Genomic DNA, 18,823 nt, shown 5'->3' with positions numbered 1-18,823 from the left:
TTAGATGTTTGCTGTTGAAGAAAAAAATCCAGAATACATAACGTTGTTGTTTTAGTTAAAACAAACAATTTAAATGTCTGATGATGTTCTACTCCTAATATAGCATGGCAAGAAAATCCTCCAAATATTAATGATTAATCTGTTGAATTGGAGATAGTTCACTTCTCAATGACTTCATAAATATCCGCTTCAATTACCTTTGGTAAATGAAATAACCAAACAATCATTCATTTTCTGATATAACTGTAAAACTAATATGAAAAGTTTTCAAAGTAAATCACTTTAAAAATGTACAAAAAGAAAAGGAGTACTTGTGGCACCTTAAAGACTAACAAATTTATTTGAGCATAAGCTTTTGTGAGCTACAGCTCACTTCATCAGATGCATTCAGATGAAGTGAGCTGTAGCTCACGAAAGCTTATGCTCAAATAAATTGGTTAGTCTCTAAGGTGCCACAAGTACTCCTTTTCTTTTTGCAAATACAGACTAACACGGCTGCTACTCTGAAACCTTTAAAAATGTACAGAACGTACCTTCTAAAAATGAAACCTAACATCTCCGAGTTGTGAAGAATATGTATTAAGGTTATAACAACCAACAAGAATGCACTTTTATGTAGAAATCCATGATTAATAGAGTCTTCTTGACTAGTGATTTAAATCATGATTAAATCAATTTGATTTCAATCAAATCCACCCTGTGATATTTAACAACAAAAAGGGGAAAGGAACTCAAGATAGAATAGGGAAAGAACAGGTTAGAGAATATTTAGGTAAATTAGATGTATTCCAAGTTGATTGCGGCTGATTAATTTAATCTCAGGTACTTAAGGAACTAGCTGAAGCAATCTTGGAACCATTAGCAATTATCTTTGAGAACTCCTGGAGGATGGGGGAGGTCCCTAAGGACTGGAGAAGGATAAACATAGTAACCATCTTCAAAAATGGGAACAAAGACTGGGGAATTATAGACCAGTTAGCCTAACTTCAATACCTGGAAAGATACTGGAACAAATTATTCAACAATCAATTTGTAAGCACCTAGAGGAATAGCTAGCATGGATTTTGACTGGCCTGGTGGGTTGGGGGAAACAACAGTCATGATTTTTGGCTTTATATAAGGCTTTTGACACAATCCCATATGATATTCTCACAATGAAATTCGGGAAATGTGGGCTACATAAAATTACTATAAGGTGGGTGCACTACTGGCTGAAAAACCATACTCAGTAATAATCAGTGGCTCCTTATCGAGCTGGGAGGGCATATCTAGTGGAGGTTCCAAAGGTGTCCGTCACTACTGAATATTTTCATTAATGACTTGGATAATTGAGTGTAGAGTAGACTTAAAGTTTGGATGACACCAAGCTGTGAGAGGTTGTAAGCTCTTTGGAGGACAGGATCAGAATTCAAAACAACCTTGACAAGTAAGTGAATTGGTCTGAAGTCAGCAAGAGGCAATTCAATAAAGACATGAGCAAAATACTACATTCAGGAAGGAAAAAAAAGTCAAATGAACTACAAAATGGGGGCAGTACTGCTGAAAAGGATCTAGGGATTACAGTGGATAACAAAATCTGAATCAAGGTAATGTAGTTTAAAAAAAGGCTGATATATTCTGGGGGGTGTATTAATAGAAGTATCATATGTAGGACAAGGGAGATAATGGTCACTGGTGAGCCCTCAGCTGCAGTACAGTGTCCAGGTCTGGGTGCCACCCTTCAAGAAAGATGTCGAGAAACTGGGGAGAGCTCAGAGGAGAGCACAAAAATGATAACAATGTTTAGAAAACCTGACCTATGAAGAAAGATTAAACACTTACCCAGTTTTTTATCTTAAGACAAAAGACTGGCAGGGAGGGGACCTCATAAATCTTCAAACATCTTAAGGGCTGTTATAAAGAGGACAGTAATCAACTGGTTTCCAGGTCTATTCAAGGTAGGACAAGTGATGGGCTTGATCTGCAGCAAAGGAGAGGTAGCTCAGGGGCTCTCAACCTTTTTCTTTCTGAGGTTCCCCCCCCCCCATAACATGCTATAAACACTCCATGGCCCAGCTGTACCACGACAACTGTTTTTCTGTATATAAAAGCCAGGGCCGGCATTGGGGGTAGCAAGCAGGGAATTCCCTGGGGCTCCACAACACAGGGGACCCCACAAAGCTAAGTTGCTCAGGATCTGGACCCAGGTGGTGTGGCTCTGTATCCCGGGCTGCAGTTCTGTATGGTGAGCTTCGGCTTTCTGCCCTTGCCTGTAGCGAGTCTAATGCTGGCCATGCTTGGTGGCCCCCCTGAAACCTGCTGATGGCCCCCCAGGAGGCCCTGGACCCCTGGTTGAGAACCACTGATGTAGGTTATATATTAGGAAAAGCTTTCTAACTATAAGGGTAGTTAAATTCTGGAATAGGCTTCCAAGAGAGCTTCTGGAATCCCTATCATTCAAGGTTTTAAAGAACAGGTTGGACAAACACCAGTCAGGGATGGTCTAGGTTTACTTGGTCCTGTTTCAGTGCAGGGGGATGGACTTGACCTCTCAATGCCCTTTCCAGCCGTACATTTCTATGAAATACTGGAACATATTCAGGGGTAAATGAGGAAGCTATTACACCAAAGATTAGTGTTAGGTTAAAATGAAATTAAATCTGCTAGTTTTGTCACCATTTAGAAATAACAATGGTAACATTTACAATGTTTCCTGGTTATATTTGGTCAGATTGTGGCCATCCATCCATTAACACAACCCACATCACTACAAGATTTGAGACCCTCCCCAGTATTTATGATTGTGAGGCAGAGAAACATTACTCCTATTTCAGAGGGACTGGAAGCACACTGGCAGAGCCTAGAAAAGAACCCAAATCTAAGGGCTGGCTAGTGCCTTACTCACAATGCTATCCTTTCATCCTTGTAGCGGTATGTTCCTGCTAAGGATACAGCAATTAATTCTCTATTTTTGAAGGTACCAATACAGATCAAGCCATTACCACTTCAACTTAGGGGAGAGAGTTTACACTGAATCTAACTCTTTCCACTTTAGCACCAGAACCAAACACACATATAATTAAGTTACACCTTTAGTCACATATTTCTCCTTTCAACAACCTTACTTTATCTTCAGTTCTCAGTGAAATATTTGGACAAGCTTGCACACATGGACTTCACTGCAAGTAATCATTTCACTTTCTATTGCCAATACACAGCTATACAGCATATAGTAGTTTTCTTCCCATTGTGATGAGGCACATGTGGAGACATTTAAAGATCCTTTGATACCGAATCCCACTATTTAAACTGCAGTGTATCAAAGTGGATGTTAATTGGTTACCTGATTTTCTTTAGCAGAGGATTCCAAGAAAGCTGCATTCCAGGATTCTGCTAAAGCTTTCCCTTCTTCATAACTGATCACCCTGACCAAATAGAAAACAGTATAAATTATTACAGCAAAGAAAATGTTTGATGGCTTATGGAGAAGTTAGAGAAGGGAGCTGTAGCTCATGAAAGCTTATGCTCTAATAAATTTGTTAGTCTCTAAGGTGCCACAAGTACTCCCTTTCTTTTTATGGATACAGACTAACACGGCTGCTACTCTGAAACCAGCATTTGCCATGCAACTGCAGTTACTTCCCTGCAGTACTTCTGCTCTATGAAGTATTAAACTGCTTTGCATGCAGTAAAAACATGTTCAAGTAAAATTTGGGTCTTGCAATACTTACTTTCCATTTTTACAATATTTTAGAATAACTCCATTTTATATAGTGCTTTAAAGTTATTGTCACAACATTCCTATGAAGTAAACATGCAACTACTCCATTTTGTAGATGAAAGAGAGGTTAAGTGACTTGCCCCAAAGCGAGAGTCAGGATTAGAATTCAGTAGCTCCTGGCTCTCACTTCCATATTCAAGTCCACAGTACCTTAGTTATGATAACTTAGTTTAATTTAGAATTAGGTTAGCTTATGCTAACTTTTTAGCTATGGAAAATTACATACCTATAATTTAGTTCCTAAGAAGAAAATTGCATTGAAATTGTTACAAGTGATGTTGCAATGGAGAACTGTTATGGTATCTTAAATTTTTCAGAAAAAATATTGTATTTACATACCGTTCCATATGCAGGTCTTTTTTATTTCCAACCAGCATAATGGGTATTCTGTGAAAAAAAGTGAACCACTTTTAGAACAGCTGTTATAGCATATTGAACAAAGTACTAGTAATATACCTGCAATGAAATGAGATGAAAGTGTTACTACTTACTGGACTTTTCCCACCATATCCAATAACTTGCCATGGATAACTTTAATCACTTCAAAACTGCAAAATAAAGGGATGAAATCACACATGCACTCTGATGTTTAGCCTTAATACCCAATACACAAGCAATTAATTCCACCTGTAGACTGTGTGTTTAAGCTTTATTCTCACTTTAGCTATAAAACTGAGATGCTCTAAATGTGTTACTGATTCCTGTACAAAAAGACAAATTGGGCCAGAACTCCATAAAACACTAGTTCATCTAACAATATTCTTACACAGGCCAAGATAATCCTGTCTAATATACTTGTTTTTCCTTTAGATAAAGGGCACTGCAAGTGTATGAATCAAGACTGAGAAAGACATGCCTTAAGCATTATTTGGATGTTTGATGAATCTGCTTGGATTGAAGGTACACTTTAGGCAGAATGTGTAATAAGATTTAGCTGCACAATGCAGGAAGTCTGGGTAACCAGGTTAAATTAAAAGTACAGCTTCAAAACCAAACAAGCACTAAGAAGGAAGGTGCAACAGAAATACTAAGCATGTAGTGCTTCGCTGAAATTCATAGTACTTTCCATTTTAAATTGGGACAATACTCAATTTCCAAATTAAAATAGAATCCAAGTGATTTCATTCAGAATTTATGCACTTGAAAATGAAGAAAAAGCCTGAACTGTGACTTTCCAAGTCAAGAGAAGCACAAACTGAGCTGTCAGGTTGTATGAGAAACATTGCTTGTTCAGATACTACAATTATGGGTGCTAATACAAAGTCTGTACACAAAGACTTGAGTTACTAAGGTCAGAAGCAATATTGTGAGGTGCAAGGAAGCCTCACACCCAGCTAACTTAATGGATATTTAGTACCATGCAGAATAAGCAAGTCGTAAACAAATGAAGCCAGTGATGTGCAATGACAACCATTTTATTACATTTGGACTAACTGAGCTATGAGGGACAGACAACTTTGATCAATTATAACAGGGATTTCATGTATAAACCTGGACTGGACACAAATATTGCAATTAAAAATTATTTGTAGGGTAAGTAAGGTAGGTTCTGACTTTCAAAACGTTATTGCCATAAGTAGTGTGCTCATTTATGTGGCATTTTAATCAGAGCTCAAATTCCAAGGGCCTGATTCTTCAAGCACAGCTTTGCATTAAATACGTGCCACAAAGATAGATGTCTTTAATACCTCCCTGTACAAGACTGGTCTAATCTGCATGAGGAAACCAGCCTGGTGTCAAACTAGTCAAGAATCAGGGTCCACAAAAGTAGCCTAAAGCCATCTTTGCCTCTTTCCCCCCGCAACAGCTGACCACAAGCAGACTATAGAATCTGGCCCACAGTTAGGTATGCACTCTCCTGCCTAAATCAGTAAGGACTAAAGCCAGCCTGTAGACATTTGGGAAGGAGATTGCAAGAGACAATGAAAACACAAAAAACATGGAAGTACACTGAGACAGTGAACTCTAATGATTGTTATAATGGACCAAACAATTGCCAATAAACCCAAAACAGAACGGGGGAAGTATCAGTGGACCAGGTAGCATTACACTGATGTTTCACATCACTTCATCTTTACTACCTTATGAACAGATTTCCTACGTTAGCAAGTGGAATTAACGAAATTCCAAATTAAAAAATAAGGTAACTGTAGGGCCACAATTTATTCTCTGCAGGCTGACAGTAACTGAGCATTCATTAAGGAGGTATACAGTGGATTACAATGCATGTTATTGCTCACTAGAAATGGAACCTACTTTGTGATACAAATTAGGAATTTAATTAGGTAAACCAGAATGAGAAACCTTCAATAACCTCAATTGTGAGCAAATTTAAGACTAGTTTAGAGAAGTAGGGCATTGTTTGCTTCTTTAGGAGCATTTTTATGAATTCCCATTTGACAAACACTGCACTTGAATCACTCAATATAGAAGTGGAAAGTAACAAGTACTCAAAAATAACAAGTACCCTACAGTATCAGTACTCAAATGTTCAGTTCCTATCTCAATATATAGCCAGTGACCTAGCTATATGAACCAAGAACAACAAACTTGTGTCAGACTGGAGTAGCAACCAACAAGCAAGCAGAAGACAAATCAAAGCCTCTTTGGCTTTCCAGAGTACTTAGGCAATCAGAGAGTGGTGTTACATGATATGTTCTACTGTTTAGAGTCTGGATGCAGGACAGAACAGGATATGACACCTTACCCTTCAAGTAGATTTCTACTTTTTAAGAACCACGCAGTAAAATAAAAAGCCATTTAAAAAAAAAAACAAAAAACCACTAGAAAAGAACACGTAGGTATAGACCCAGGGCAGTCTGAATACATTCTGGAGTTCTTTGCTAAGCTTACACTAGAATTTGACTCTTCCACAGTGGCATCTCAACAGCTGTCAGGCAGGACCAAGTTCTATTTTTCATCTGACTGCTTGACTTTGCAGCACTACATAATAGAGAACTGGAGCCAGAGTTAAAGAGTTAAATCCTCTAGTTATTACAGATCAGGTATAGGACAATCAGTGGAAGCTTCCAGGTCATCAAAGTGCCTCAACTCTGGTTGAAAGGTAGTAACTCTAACAGCAGAGATTCAGTTCTATTGCTACTCTATCCATGTCTCTAGGTGAAACTACAAATAAGGGAACTTCACATCTTCAGTACACTGTTGCAGATGCAGGCAATTGTCCCTTTGAGTGGGCTGAGATTGAGACAACCAACTCATTTTACTTAGGACCATGCTGCTAGCCAAGCCCCGATCTGAACTAGTGACCAAGAAGATGGGAGACTCCATGTCCCATAAATCCCCAGGCTTTCAAACATTGTCTTAAAATTAAGCCAGAGTGCCTCCCCCAGGAGGAGAGAATGCTATCACCAAGTTTGTGTTGTTTGACAGTTTGTACATGGGGGTGCTTTATAATTATTTCACAGTCTTAAGACTCAAATCTCATCTTCATCACCTGTTACTGTGAACGATCCTTTAAATAGCGACAGAAGCACCTGTCTAAAACATATGCTCCCATTAGCATTATTCCTCAATACTACAGAATGTTAATTTGTTTCACTGAGTAGATCTGACGAAGCTACTCTGCATATACTTTATGCATTAAGGTAATTTGCAACCATAAGAGTATTTGAGCAGCCCAGTAGAGTTCAGATTAGGACAAACATACTAGACACTCCAGTACCTGTCAAGAATGCAAGCAACTGTGTTCTTTCAAAATGTCCCTATGTGCTGAACAGGAAGAGAGGTCGCTCAGTACCTTCTGTTTTTAAAAAAACTTGAAGGTTCTTAGATTTTACTTATTTGGCAGCTTACATAAGGCAGCTACTATTTTTAAAGTGCTAACTCTTTCTCTTCTACTGATATGCAGATGCTGTACAAGGTAACTTTAAAAAGAAATCCTGCCACTAAAACCCACCAAATTTATAGAAACAAGAATGTAGGGGTCCAAAAAAGGAAGGAGATTAATAGAATATGGTGCCAATGACTGTACAAAAACCTAATAAAGAGGTTAATGTGCTTCTTACCAGTAAAGAGATTACCTAGAAGAAAGCTGGGCCTCAAGGCAGAAAGGATCTTAATTCAAACTCTGAAAGCTGAATAGCTATTCTGAGAAGCTATTTTACAGTAAGACATGTCCTTCAATAGTGCAAATAAAAAAGCAGCTTACAAGCCAAATTCATATACACTGTCAATTGCCTGGCAGCTCATAGCACTGAGCTTCCTTACTGAACAGGCAATTTCCACCAGTCAACTGGACAGGTGGGCAAGGCAGAGGGGGAGAGAAAAAAACGACCAAGAAGAATCAGCTCTATTTGAGAGCACAGCTACAGCTACTCTACAGAGCTTACAGCAGAGCAACTACACCAGTGCAGCTGCGTCACTGCAGCGCTGCTAACGCGGACACTGGAAGCAGACAGGAGAGTGCTCTCCCGTTGGCTTACTTACTCCAGCCCCTGCAAGCAGTGATAACTATGTCGGCAGGAGCTCTCCACCAACACAGTGCTGTCAACACCGGTGTTTATGTTGGTGTAACTTACATTGCTTGGGGGATGGGGGAAGATTTAGTCACCCCAGTGCGCGACGTAAGCGATGCCAAAATAAGCTGTAGTGTAGACACAGCCTAAATTCATACAGCAAAGAGGAAAGAGAACCAACAATATGGTTCTTATGTTCACATGAGTTCTGACCCAAGGAGAAAAGTCAGAAAACATGCAGTGCCCCTAGCATTCTAGATCATGTTTCAATTTATGCCTCTTTGTACTCACATACCACAATGAGGAGCACTAGGAAGACTTAAGTTTGATCATCTTTTTACTCAAAGCTCATAACCAATACACTTGAATCTGGATTCTATCTTTACTTGTAGTTTGCAAGCTGCTTAGGTACAGTAAAGATATTTTCAAAATGCTATTGGGAGGAGAATTGTTATTCCCATTTTACAGATGGGAAATGGAGCCAGATATTCAGGAATTGTCCGAGGGCATACAGGGAGTCTGTGGCAGAGCCAGGGATTGAAGCCACATGAGTCTCATAAGCTTACTCATAAGAATACACACAAAGAAGAACTATTACCTTTTTATTGATGTGACTGAATAAACGAGAATGTAGCCATTAATGTCTATGGAGTATGTCTGAGGAAATATGGAGTATTCATCCTGTGGAAGGAAAATGGTATTTTTAAAAACAGTTACTGCCACAAACTTAGTGACAGTAGATCACCAGCAGTTTTAAACACTGATCATATTTTAAGACATGAATTGCAAAAACACCATTTGCAAAGATTTAAAACAATGTCAATACAGGTGAATCAGACTCCATGGCAGGCCTCTTGGTGGAGGCTGCATGTTCCTTAAGGATTACATATGGACATTCGGAAAAAGTCAAGTAAGCTGGGGATAAGAAGCTGTAGATCCCCCCCCACTCCCATATATACGCTAAACAAAAAGGATTTCACAATTTCCCACAAAATAAAATTAAGAAGAGCGTTTCGGGTTGAAATGTTTTGTTTCAATTTTGACATTTTCTAATACTGTAAAATAAAATTCAAAACAAATCAAAACATTCTACTCCAAAAAGTTTCAAAATGGAATGTTTTGATATCAAAATGCTTAGTTTTAGGTCTTTCCTCTACCTCCACTCAACATTTCTTAAAAATAGAAGTGGTCAAAGTTTTTCCAAGATGTCTAAATTCTATATAGATGTTGTTCTGATGGTAGATTTAAAGTTTAGTTTGAGATCACTTCATCTCGTCAGTCAATCCAATTGCTCAGACTGTTCACTTCCACATGTCAGCCTATATGACGCAGGAGAACCTTCCTTCCCCCTCTCCTAATGGGCAAGTGGGAAAGGGCCCTTTATCTAGTCCTCCCCCACCTTCACAACTTTTTAGCAAGGTGAAGCTAGACAGAACTTGTCTTCGCTTGTGCCTCATATTCAGCTCTAATGTGCGGCAAAGCCCCCACCACTGCTCGAATATCAGATAAGCATGCAGCTTGGTTACTGACTGTAAAGTAAATGGCTTGGATTACTTCTATAGTAAGTGCAAGAAAGATGGTGGATGTGCAAAGCATTAGACTGTACTTGGCATTCCACAGGATTTCTATCAATTGGAATAGCTTTGGTAACAATTATCACCATCTGCCCCACAATTTCTAGTACCTTTTAACCAAGGCTCTTGTTTTCACAGTACTCCCACCATCAACCCATCACTTCACTCCCTCCAGCTTTACAAGTTTCAGTACCAAATCCTGTGCTGTACTGAGATAGTTATCTCAACCCTTTCTAATCCACACTTTCACAACTGTCTGCTTGGCTGTTATTTGCTTGTGAGAGATGCTTTTTGGAATTATACAGTTAACATTTAAGAAGTTTGCCAACTAACAGCATAACGCAGCCCAGTAATTACTTTTGGTGCAAAGTGGTGTGTGTGAATCTGCAGTTATTACTATCATCTTTGCTACGTTGTATGTATCCATCTAAGCAGCCCCCATGGTCTATTGGGCAAGTAAACACAACTGAGCAAAGCTTGTGCTAATGCATTTACAGTGCTTTTCAACATCTACTCACAAGATCTCCCCCCTCCAACCCACTGAAGCCAACAAAGAAAACTCAAAGAAAATCCATGGGAAAGAAAGGTTTAAAAATAACCACTGGTGAGACAATGCTATTTTAATTAAGAATTAGTTTCAACTGTGTGATACTGAGATTGAACCTCAACCCTGAGAATGAACTCTGTTTAAGGTTGTGTTGGCTGGGGAATTGGTTGAGTTATGGTATTCTTTTTAGACTGAATTAGTGTTCTTGGGAAGGCGGGTTCTGATTTCTACAAACATTGCAATTTGCAAGAGAAGGAAAGGTAGCTACCCAGCTCCTGACACAAAATGACCAAAAATCATGATGTTTGGTCCACTAGCCTGCAATATACCGTTCAACACCACTCAAAAGACAGCAAGGTATGGGGAAGCGCCATTTGGCCAGCATAGCAAATGAGAAACTCAAAAATATTAGCACCAAAAGAAATAGTTACTTTCCTTGTGCAGCTTTCAGAGTAACAGCTGTGTTAGTCTGTATTCGCAAAAAGAAAAGGAGTACTTGTGGCACCTTAGAGACTAACCAATTTATTTGAGCATATTATTTTCCACAGTATGCATCCGATGAAGTGAGCTGTCGCTCACAAAAGCTTATGCTCAAATAAATTGGTTAGTCTCTAAGGTGCCACAAGTACTCCTTTTCTTTTTTCCTTGTGCAGTAACTGTGGTTCTTTGAAATGTGTCCCCCTATGGGTGCTACACTCTAGGTGCACTAACACTCCCTGTGCCTTTGATTGGAGATTTCTCATAGCAGTGTCTGTTTGGCCCACATGTGCATGTCAGTCAGTCTAATGCCCAGAGCTGTTATGCAGCTCTGTGTGGGAAAAACTGCCCTCAGATCCTTCTCTACCACAAAGTCCCATGGCAGAGAACTGTGAAGCAGAGGGGAAGGACAGGTAGAGGAGCATTTATAGGGACACACATCTTAAAGAACCAGTTACTGCACAGGGTGAGTAACTATTTCTTCTTCCAGTAGTGTCCCTATCGGTGCTCCACCCAAGGTGACTACCGAGCACTGCCCTCTAAGATGGAGGGGGCTTCGGAGTCAAGTCCAGTAGAAAGGAAAGAATAGCTGATCCAAACACAGTATCAGAGGCAGAGTCATGAGTTTTTGCATAGTGTTTGGTGAATGTATATATAGAATCATGAGTTGTAGGACTGGAAGGGACCTTGAAAAGTCTTAGTCCAGTCCCCTGCACTCAAGGCAGGACTAAGCATTATCTAGACCAGAGGTTCTCTACCTATTTACCATTGTGGGCCACATATGCAGTTCTCCATGTGTTATGTGGGCTGCATCCACATAATATACATACCTGTATGGCCCTGAAGGTACCACATGGGCTGCAGCTGTGTGCTGATTGGGCTGCAAGTAGCTCACGGGTTGAGAACCACTGATCTAGACCATTCCTGAGAGGAGTTCATCTTTGGAGATTTTAAAGAGCAGGTTAGACAGAGATTCTACAACCTCCCTAGGCAATTTATCCTAGTGCTTAACCACTCTGACAGTTAGGAAGTTTTTCCTAATGTCCAACCTAAACCTCCCTTGCTGCAATTTAAGCTCACTGCTTCTTATCCTATCCTCAGAGGTTAACAATAATAATTATTCTTCCTCCTCCTTGTAACAACCTTTTATGTACTTGAAAAGGTATGTCCCCTCTCAGTCTTCTCTTTTCTAGACTAAACAAACCCAATTTTTTCAATCTTCCCTCATGTGTCATGTTTTCTAGACTTTCAATCATTTTTGTTGCTCTTCTCTGGACTTTCTCCAATTTGTCCACATCTTTCCTAAAATATGGCACGCAGAACTGGACACAATACTCCAGTTGAGACCTAATCAGCACAGAGCAGAAGAATTACTTTGTGTTTACTTACAACACTCCTGCTAATACATCCCAGAATGAAGTTTGCTTTTTTTGCAACAGCATTACACTGTTGACTCATATTTAGCTTCTGATCCACTATGACCCCCAGATGCCTTTCCGTAGTACTCCTTCCTAGGCAGTCATTTCCCATTTTGTATGTGTGCAACTGATTGTTCCTTCCTAAGTGGAAAACTTTGCATTTGTCCTTATTGATTTTCATCCTATTTACTTCAGACCATTTCTCCAGGTTGTCCAGATCATTTTGAATTTTAATCCTACCCTCCAAAGCACTTGCAAACATGTCCAGCTTGGCATTGTCCGGAAATTTTATAAGTACACTCTCTTTGCCATTATCTAAACCATTGATGATAATATTGAACAGAATCTGATCCAGAACTGATCCCTGCAAGACCCCACTTGATATGCTCTTCCAGCTGGACTATGAACTATATAACTGATAACTATTCTCTGGGAACAGTTTTCCCAACCAATTATGCACTCAACTTTAGTAGCTCCATCTAGGTTGCATTTCCCTAGTTTATGAATATAGATGCCCAAGTAGCAGCTTTACAGATTTCAATAAACAGCATATTTTTGAGAAAGGCCATTGAAGTGGCAATAAACCCTTGCAGAATGGATGCTTATAACCAAAGGTAGTTGAATGTTGCAAGACTGGTAACAAGAGCTAATGCAGCCTGATAGCCATTTGGGAAACCTCTGGTGACAGACGGCTGACTCTTTTGACCTATCTGCTAGAGCAGGGGTTGGCAACCGGCGGCACGTGAGCTGATTTCTAGTGGCACTCTGCTGCCAGCCAGGGTCCCAGCCGCTGGCCCCACTCAGCCCACTACCGGCCTGGATAGATAGAACCCCGGGCCAGCAGCCGGGACCCCGGCTGGCAGAGGCCGGCGACCGGAACCCCAGACCGGCAGCGGGTTGAGTGGCTCAGCACGCCGCTGGCCCCACTCAGCTGGGATCCCGGCCCGGGGTTCCGTCCATCCAGACCAGCAGCGCGGGTGTCAGACGGAACCCCAGAATGGCAGCCCGCTGAGCTGCTCAGCCCGCTGCCAGTCTAGGGTTCTGTCCGCCAGCTCCTGCCAGCCAGGGTCCCGGCCGCCAGCCCTGCTCAGCCAGCTGTCCACCCGAGGTTCCTGTAAATGTAAAATGTATTATTGTCATGCAAAACCTTAAATTATTGAAGACTTGGCACGCCACTTCTCAAAGGTTGCTGCCCCCTGTGCTAGAGAATGAATAACTTGTCAGTGTCTCTGAAGGTCTTTGTTCTGTCTAGATAGAAGGCCAGAGCTCTCCTGACATCCCGGGTGTGCAACAGTGTATCCTGACTATGTAGATTTGCTTTGGGGTGGAAGCCAGGCATGACTGAGATGTAAATCGGAAGAAACTTAGGTAAGAATTTTGGGTAGTGCCGCACGACCTTATCCTTAAAACACATTGTAGCGGGGTGTGTGTGGGTGGGTGGGTGTGATGACATCCAGGTACCTATTTCTCAATGTGTCGTGCTGATGTAATGGCTATCGGGAATGCCGTCTTTGCTGCAAATGGAGCAGTGAGCAGGTAGTCAAAGGTTCAAAGGTGCAGTCTTGTGAGGCATTTAAGGACCAGATTAAGTTCCCATATTGGAGTAGGATGTTGGTCTGGTGGTTTCCCAGTCCTCTAAGGAATCTCACTGTGGTCAGATAGGCAAAGATAGAATAAACTTTTATTGGGGTGGAAAGCCGTGATGGTTGTGCCAGGTGGATTTGTATAGAGCTCAACTGATAGACCTGAGGTTTTCAGAGTTAGGGCACATCCCAGTATATCTGGAAGTGACGTGATCATTGGTGGAATCTGTCTAGTCATACCAGCTGACAAACTGTGTCCATTTTTGAGAATATGGGTAATGAGTAGATTGTTTCTTGCTGTGTAATAGTACTCTTTACGTCTTCGAACAGGCTGTCTCCAATCCTGTGAGTCATTGACCAATCATGCTTTTAGAGGTTTCATCCCAATCTCATGATGCTTCATCTTCCTGCCCTTCTGGGAGAGACAGGGAGCAGCATGAAGAGTAATCTGAGAGCAAACAGCTGTATCCTGTAAGGAAACCACATTTGCCTGTGCCAGGTTGGAACTATTAGAATGACACTGGCTCTATCGGTCTTTATTTTGAGCATTGCTTTGGCTATTAAGGGAGCTGGTAAGAATGCGTACAGTAGGGTTGATGATCACTGAAGGTGAAAAGCATCCCTCAAGGAATGGTGACCCAATCCATCCCTTGAGCCAAAGCGGGTGCATTTCTTACTTGACTCTATGGCAAACAGGTCTATCTGAGGGGTGCCCCATTGACTGAATACGTGGTGTAATATGTTGGGGGGAGGGGGGTCTATTTCTCACTCATGGTCTTGGAAGAAGAGTCTGCTGAGTGCGTCTCCCATGGATTCAGAACATGCCTGCAAATAGGTAACTATGATGGTGATCTGGTTTTATGTACCAGTTCCAAAGCCTGACAGCCTCAGTGCAGAGGGAAGGAGATCTTGCTCCTCTTGGGCAGCTGATGTAAAACACGCATGATATAGTATCTGTTATGATCTTATTTGTTTGCCCCTGATTAGTGATAGGAATTGGAGACAGGCATATCTGACTGCTCTTGAGTTCCAGGAGACTGCTCTTGAGATTCCAGGAGTTCCAGGGCAAGTGGTTGTCACTGTCTCTTGTGACAACCACCTGCCCTGAATCCTGTAAGTGTCTATATGTGCTCCCACCCTAGCAGAGATGCATTTGTCGTTCTGACGATTGGGTGAGGACGTGTAACTGGAACTGCTCTGCACATGCCGTGATGGTCTTTCTAGTCAAGGCATTGTTTTACAAAGGTAGGTACGGGAAGAAGCATATTTAGACTGTCTGGTGGATGAACAGACTGTTCTAAGCCACCCTTGAAGGCACGGCAGTCAAAGCCTGGCATGTTCTGTAACAAAGGTGGTGGCTGTATTTGTCCCAGTAATTAAATGCAGTTCCTGACCATGGTTTGGGGGCTAAGCTGAATTGTGTTTGCTGTGTTGGAAAGAGCCACAAACCTGTGCAGAGGAAGGTAGGCTCTTGCTGTCACTGGATCAAGATGTGCCCTTATGAACTCTAAGTTTTCCACAGGGGTCAAAACAGATTTTTTGTATGTTCAGTTGTAGGCCCTATTCAAGGAAGAGGTCTATGGCCTCAGAAGTTGCCTAAGACATCAGTTCCAGGAAGTGGCCTTTCAGCACCCAGTCATCCAGGTAAGGGGAAGCCAAGATATCTTTCCTGCAGCGCTTCACTGCTACCACAGAGAACCTTCGAAAAAGCCCTCAGTCTGGATGATAGGCCGAAGGGGAGCACTCCATAGTGAAAGTGCTCATGGCTAACAATGAAACTGAGGAATTGTTTGTGGGGTGGGTGGGTAGCGAAGTGGAAATATGCATCTTGAAGGTCAAGGATTGAGAATCAATCTCCTTGCTCTAATGATGGAATCATCATTGCAAACGTCATCATTTTGAATTTCTGTGCCTCCACATAGGTGGTGAGTAAGTAGCCTCCGGTCTAGGATGGGTTTCCAACCTCAACTCTGTTTGGCACCAGGAAGTACCTTGCATAAAACCCCTTCCCTCTGTGCTGCATGGGAACTGGTTCTACAGACACACAACTTACCATTGGGAACTATTTCTTGATGAAGAAATTGTATAACACTGCTCATGTTGCTCTGAAACTCTACCACACACAGGAGTGACAGAACTATGAGTGAGGGATATTAATGCCCGTAGTGGAGATGCCATACAATAAAAAGGCAAAGGGCAAACTCTCCATAATCTTGTCCTGAATTTAAATCCTTAGAAATACAAAATCATGAAATATACACATACACAGCCATGGGATTACATCAGCATCATGCATTGACACATGCTTGAGTATTTCTTTATGGAAGCTAAATTTTGCAGAGTCTCCCTATCATCATCAAGCTAAATGACTGTTTCATAGACCATTTATGTTCAAAACCTCCTGGAACATTCCCGGTATCTCCAAGACCGTGTGCACAAGCAACCCACCTACTCTCTGGGATTTAACAAAATGTAGTAGTCTATTTTAGTTGCAGGATCCAGCATATTTGTCAATGCCCACTAGGCATTCATTCATGAGCAGCACAGAAATATGAATGTCAGTGATTATCATCACCGGTTACAAATAAAATAACGCCCACCTTCATTTTGGTTATGCATAGCCTATGGCAGCTGGTTCTTGGAGTCTGCAATAATAGGTTCTATCAGTTTAGCCCTTCTGCATTAAATGAATGCAATCAAGAATGCTAACAGGCATTACTAGCACATTACATTAAAAAGTGACGCGTTGACGTAACCGTATTTTTTGTATTTCGTTTGATGTAGCCAAATTCACTTTCCAAACACTAGTTTAAAAAAAAAAAAAAAAACCACTACAATACACTGCTTTAGCAATGTTTAATAGCCCCTCTCTATTAACCCCAAACAATCTGAACACATTTCTACTGATTTTGGGGGACTATACTATTTGATAGTATCACACTGGAAGTTAATTCAATTACTGCTAAATTAGCAAATACTAGTTTAGTGTTGTAAGCAAAGTGTAAAGGCCTTCAGACCCCCTTTATTCAAATATATCAATTGTGGTGTTTTGCTTAACACAGGACAATAGCACTCTAATCCTACAGGAGTAGCAATAAAACATGTAGTCTTCATTCTGAAAGAATGGTTCAGACAACAAAGGTCACTTACTTGGCCAGCTGTGTCTACTAGCTGAAGATGATATTCTTGCCCATTTACTGTGATCAGTTTTGTAAAAGCTAGAGGAAACAAGAGAAATGCACTTCAGAATTAAAACTGAATAGCTTTATACTCAAAGTCTACTGATATCAGACCAGAAATTAGTGGAGAGAACTCTAGTGGAACAATCTGAAGTTTAAGTTTTTGAAGAGGGAGTGAAAGACTAAATTGGGGTGCTCTGTATACAGTTAATATATTGCATACACTGAACATTAATGTTAATTATTAATTTAAAACTTCTGAAAATTGGAATTGCACACACTGGATGCAGAATTTCTCATAAGTGTTATTTCTTTATGTTTAAAGCACTTTAAGATTGTAGACTTTTCAAATAGATAAAAACTAGTGCACAAATTGTAGACCTAACTGGATTTTCACATTAAGAGTTACCTGAATGCAAGTCAATGTCAAAGTTAGTTAAGATTTAACATGAGGTCTTCAGTTTCAGAACCATTCTCTAAATCCAGTTTTCCTGATCTGAATACTGACCATGAAGCAAAAACACCAAAAAATGTTTTTAGCACAATGCAATTAAAAATAGCAGTGATTTATTGTGAACAAACTGCACACAGGACCACAGAAATTCTGACTTGAAGATGTCGCACTACTTTTAACTTGCTGCAGTTATCGCAGCACATTCAGTTCCTAATCAGGAAGTATATTTAGTACTATTAGAGGAAATCAAAACACTATTTATCAAGAAATGCCAATGCACATTATAAGCAGAAGATTATCTGGAAGCCACAACTCAATTTTTTCTTTTTTGCTTTTGTGAGGGTATATTAGCACAGTAATGTTATAGTAAGTGTAATATAAACTAGTTGCCTCCAGTATTTTACTACCACATTCATGCTGAGAACATAAGGAGCCAATTTCAAAGCTTTTTGTTTTGGCCCAGATGGTTAGTCTTTGTACTTTCCAAATGTACACCCTAGCTTTCAACACTCTTGATATGCCTCTAGTGTTATTACAATGTTATGGACTGAAATTTTGACTTAGGTCTCTAATGTTTAAAGCAGCACAGATTTCCTGAAAGGATGAAAGTCATAAACAAACAGCACCTTAAGGTTAACTATTTTAGTGCTGAATGTTTTAGCAAGAACATTAAGCTGATGTGCTAAGCACACATTTCCTGACTTGCCTCCCAGCGGCCAAATGTTTTGGGAGTCCAAAACTTCTAGCATCCCCGTTGACAATCTCCACAATGCAGTTCTCTCCCTCTGCCAGTATAAACTTTTGCAGTGCATTGAAGGCGATAACTTTCAGTATTAATGTTTGTGCTTTCCTGTAAACTAAACAACGAATACTGCAAAGACGCTATTATTCATTTTTGTGTTTTGTTAAACTTGTGGAGGTTTATCTATCCAAAGCCACTGCAGAATTGCCAATAAGGGTACTGGACAGCTGCAGAATCTAAGCACCCTACTGGGGAATTTAGATCAAGTAGTTAGTATGAACAGGGTTTTATGTCATATATGAACTAATCCTACTAGAAAAGGAGTACTTGTGGCACCTTAGAGACTAACCAATTTATTTGAGCATGAGCTTTCGTGAGCTACAGCTCACTTCATCGGATGCATACCGTGGAAACTGCAGCAGACTTTATATATACACAGAGAATATGAAACAATACCTCCTCCCACCCCACTGTCCTGCTGGTAATAGCTTATCTAAAGTGATCATCAGGTTAGGCCATTTCCAGCACAAATCCAGGTTTTCTCACACTCCACCCCCGCACACAAATTCGCTCTCCTGCTGGTGATACCCCATCCAAAGTGACAACTCTTTACA

The 18,823-nt window shown here is 40.6% G+C and overlaps 1 protein-coding gene across 2 annotated transcripts in view; it reads right to left on the bottom strand.

The window, feature by feature from the left end:
* The window catches only part of RHEB (Ras homolog, mTORC1 binding), a 61,682-nt gene that overhangs the window by 10,721 nt on the left and 32,138 nt on the right, over positions 1–18,823 (bottom strand). Inside the window, exons 3-7 of one of the 2 annotated variants that reach the window (XM_077808402.1) lie at positions 16,985–17,052; positions 8,834–8,916; positions 4,252–4,308; positions 4,100–4,147; positions 3,323–3,404 (exon numbers count right to left, since the gene is read on the bottom strand). In XM_077808402.1, coding sequence (XP_077664528.1) covers positions 3,323–3,404; positions 4,100–4,147; positions 4,252–4,308; positions 8,834–8,916; positions 16,985–17,052 — 338 coding nt within the window. The remainder of the gene's footprint in view (positions 1–3,322; positions 3,405–4,099; positions 4,148–4,251; positions 4,309–8,833; positions 8,917–16,984; positions 17,053–18,823) is intronic. The other variant, XM_077808403.1, reaches the window with a different exon arrangement.

This window comes from Eretmochelys imbricata, chromosome 2 (genome assembly GCF_965152235.1).
Source record: "Eretmochelys imbricata isolate rEreImb1 chromosome 2, rEreImb1.hap1, whole genome shotgun sequence".
In the NCBI taxonomy this organism is placed as follows: Eukaryota; Metazoa; Chordata; order Testudines; family Cheloniidae; genus Eretmochelys; species Eretmochelys imbricata.
Note: the sequence above shows the minus strand (reverse complement) of the source record. Positions and strands in the feature narration are given on the sequence as shown.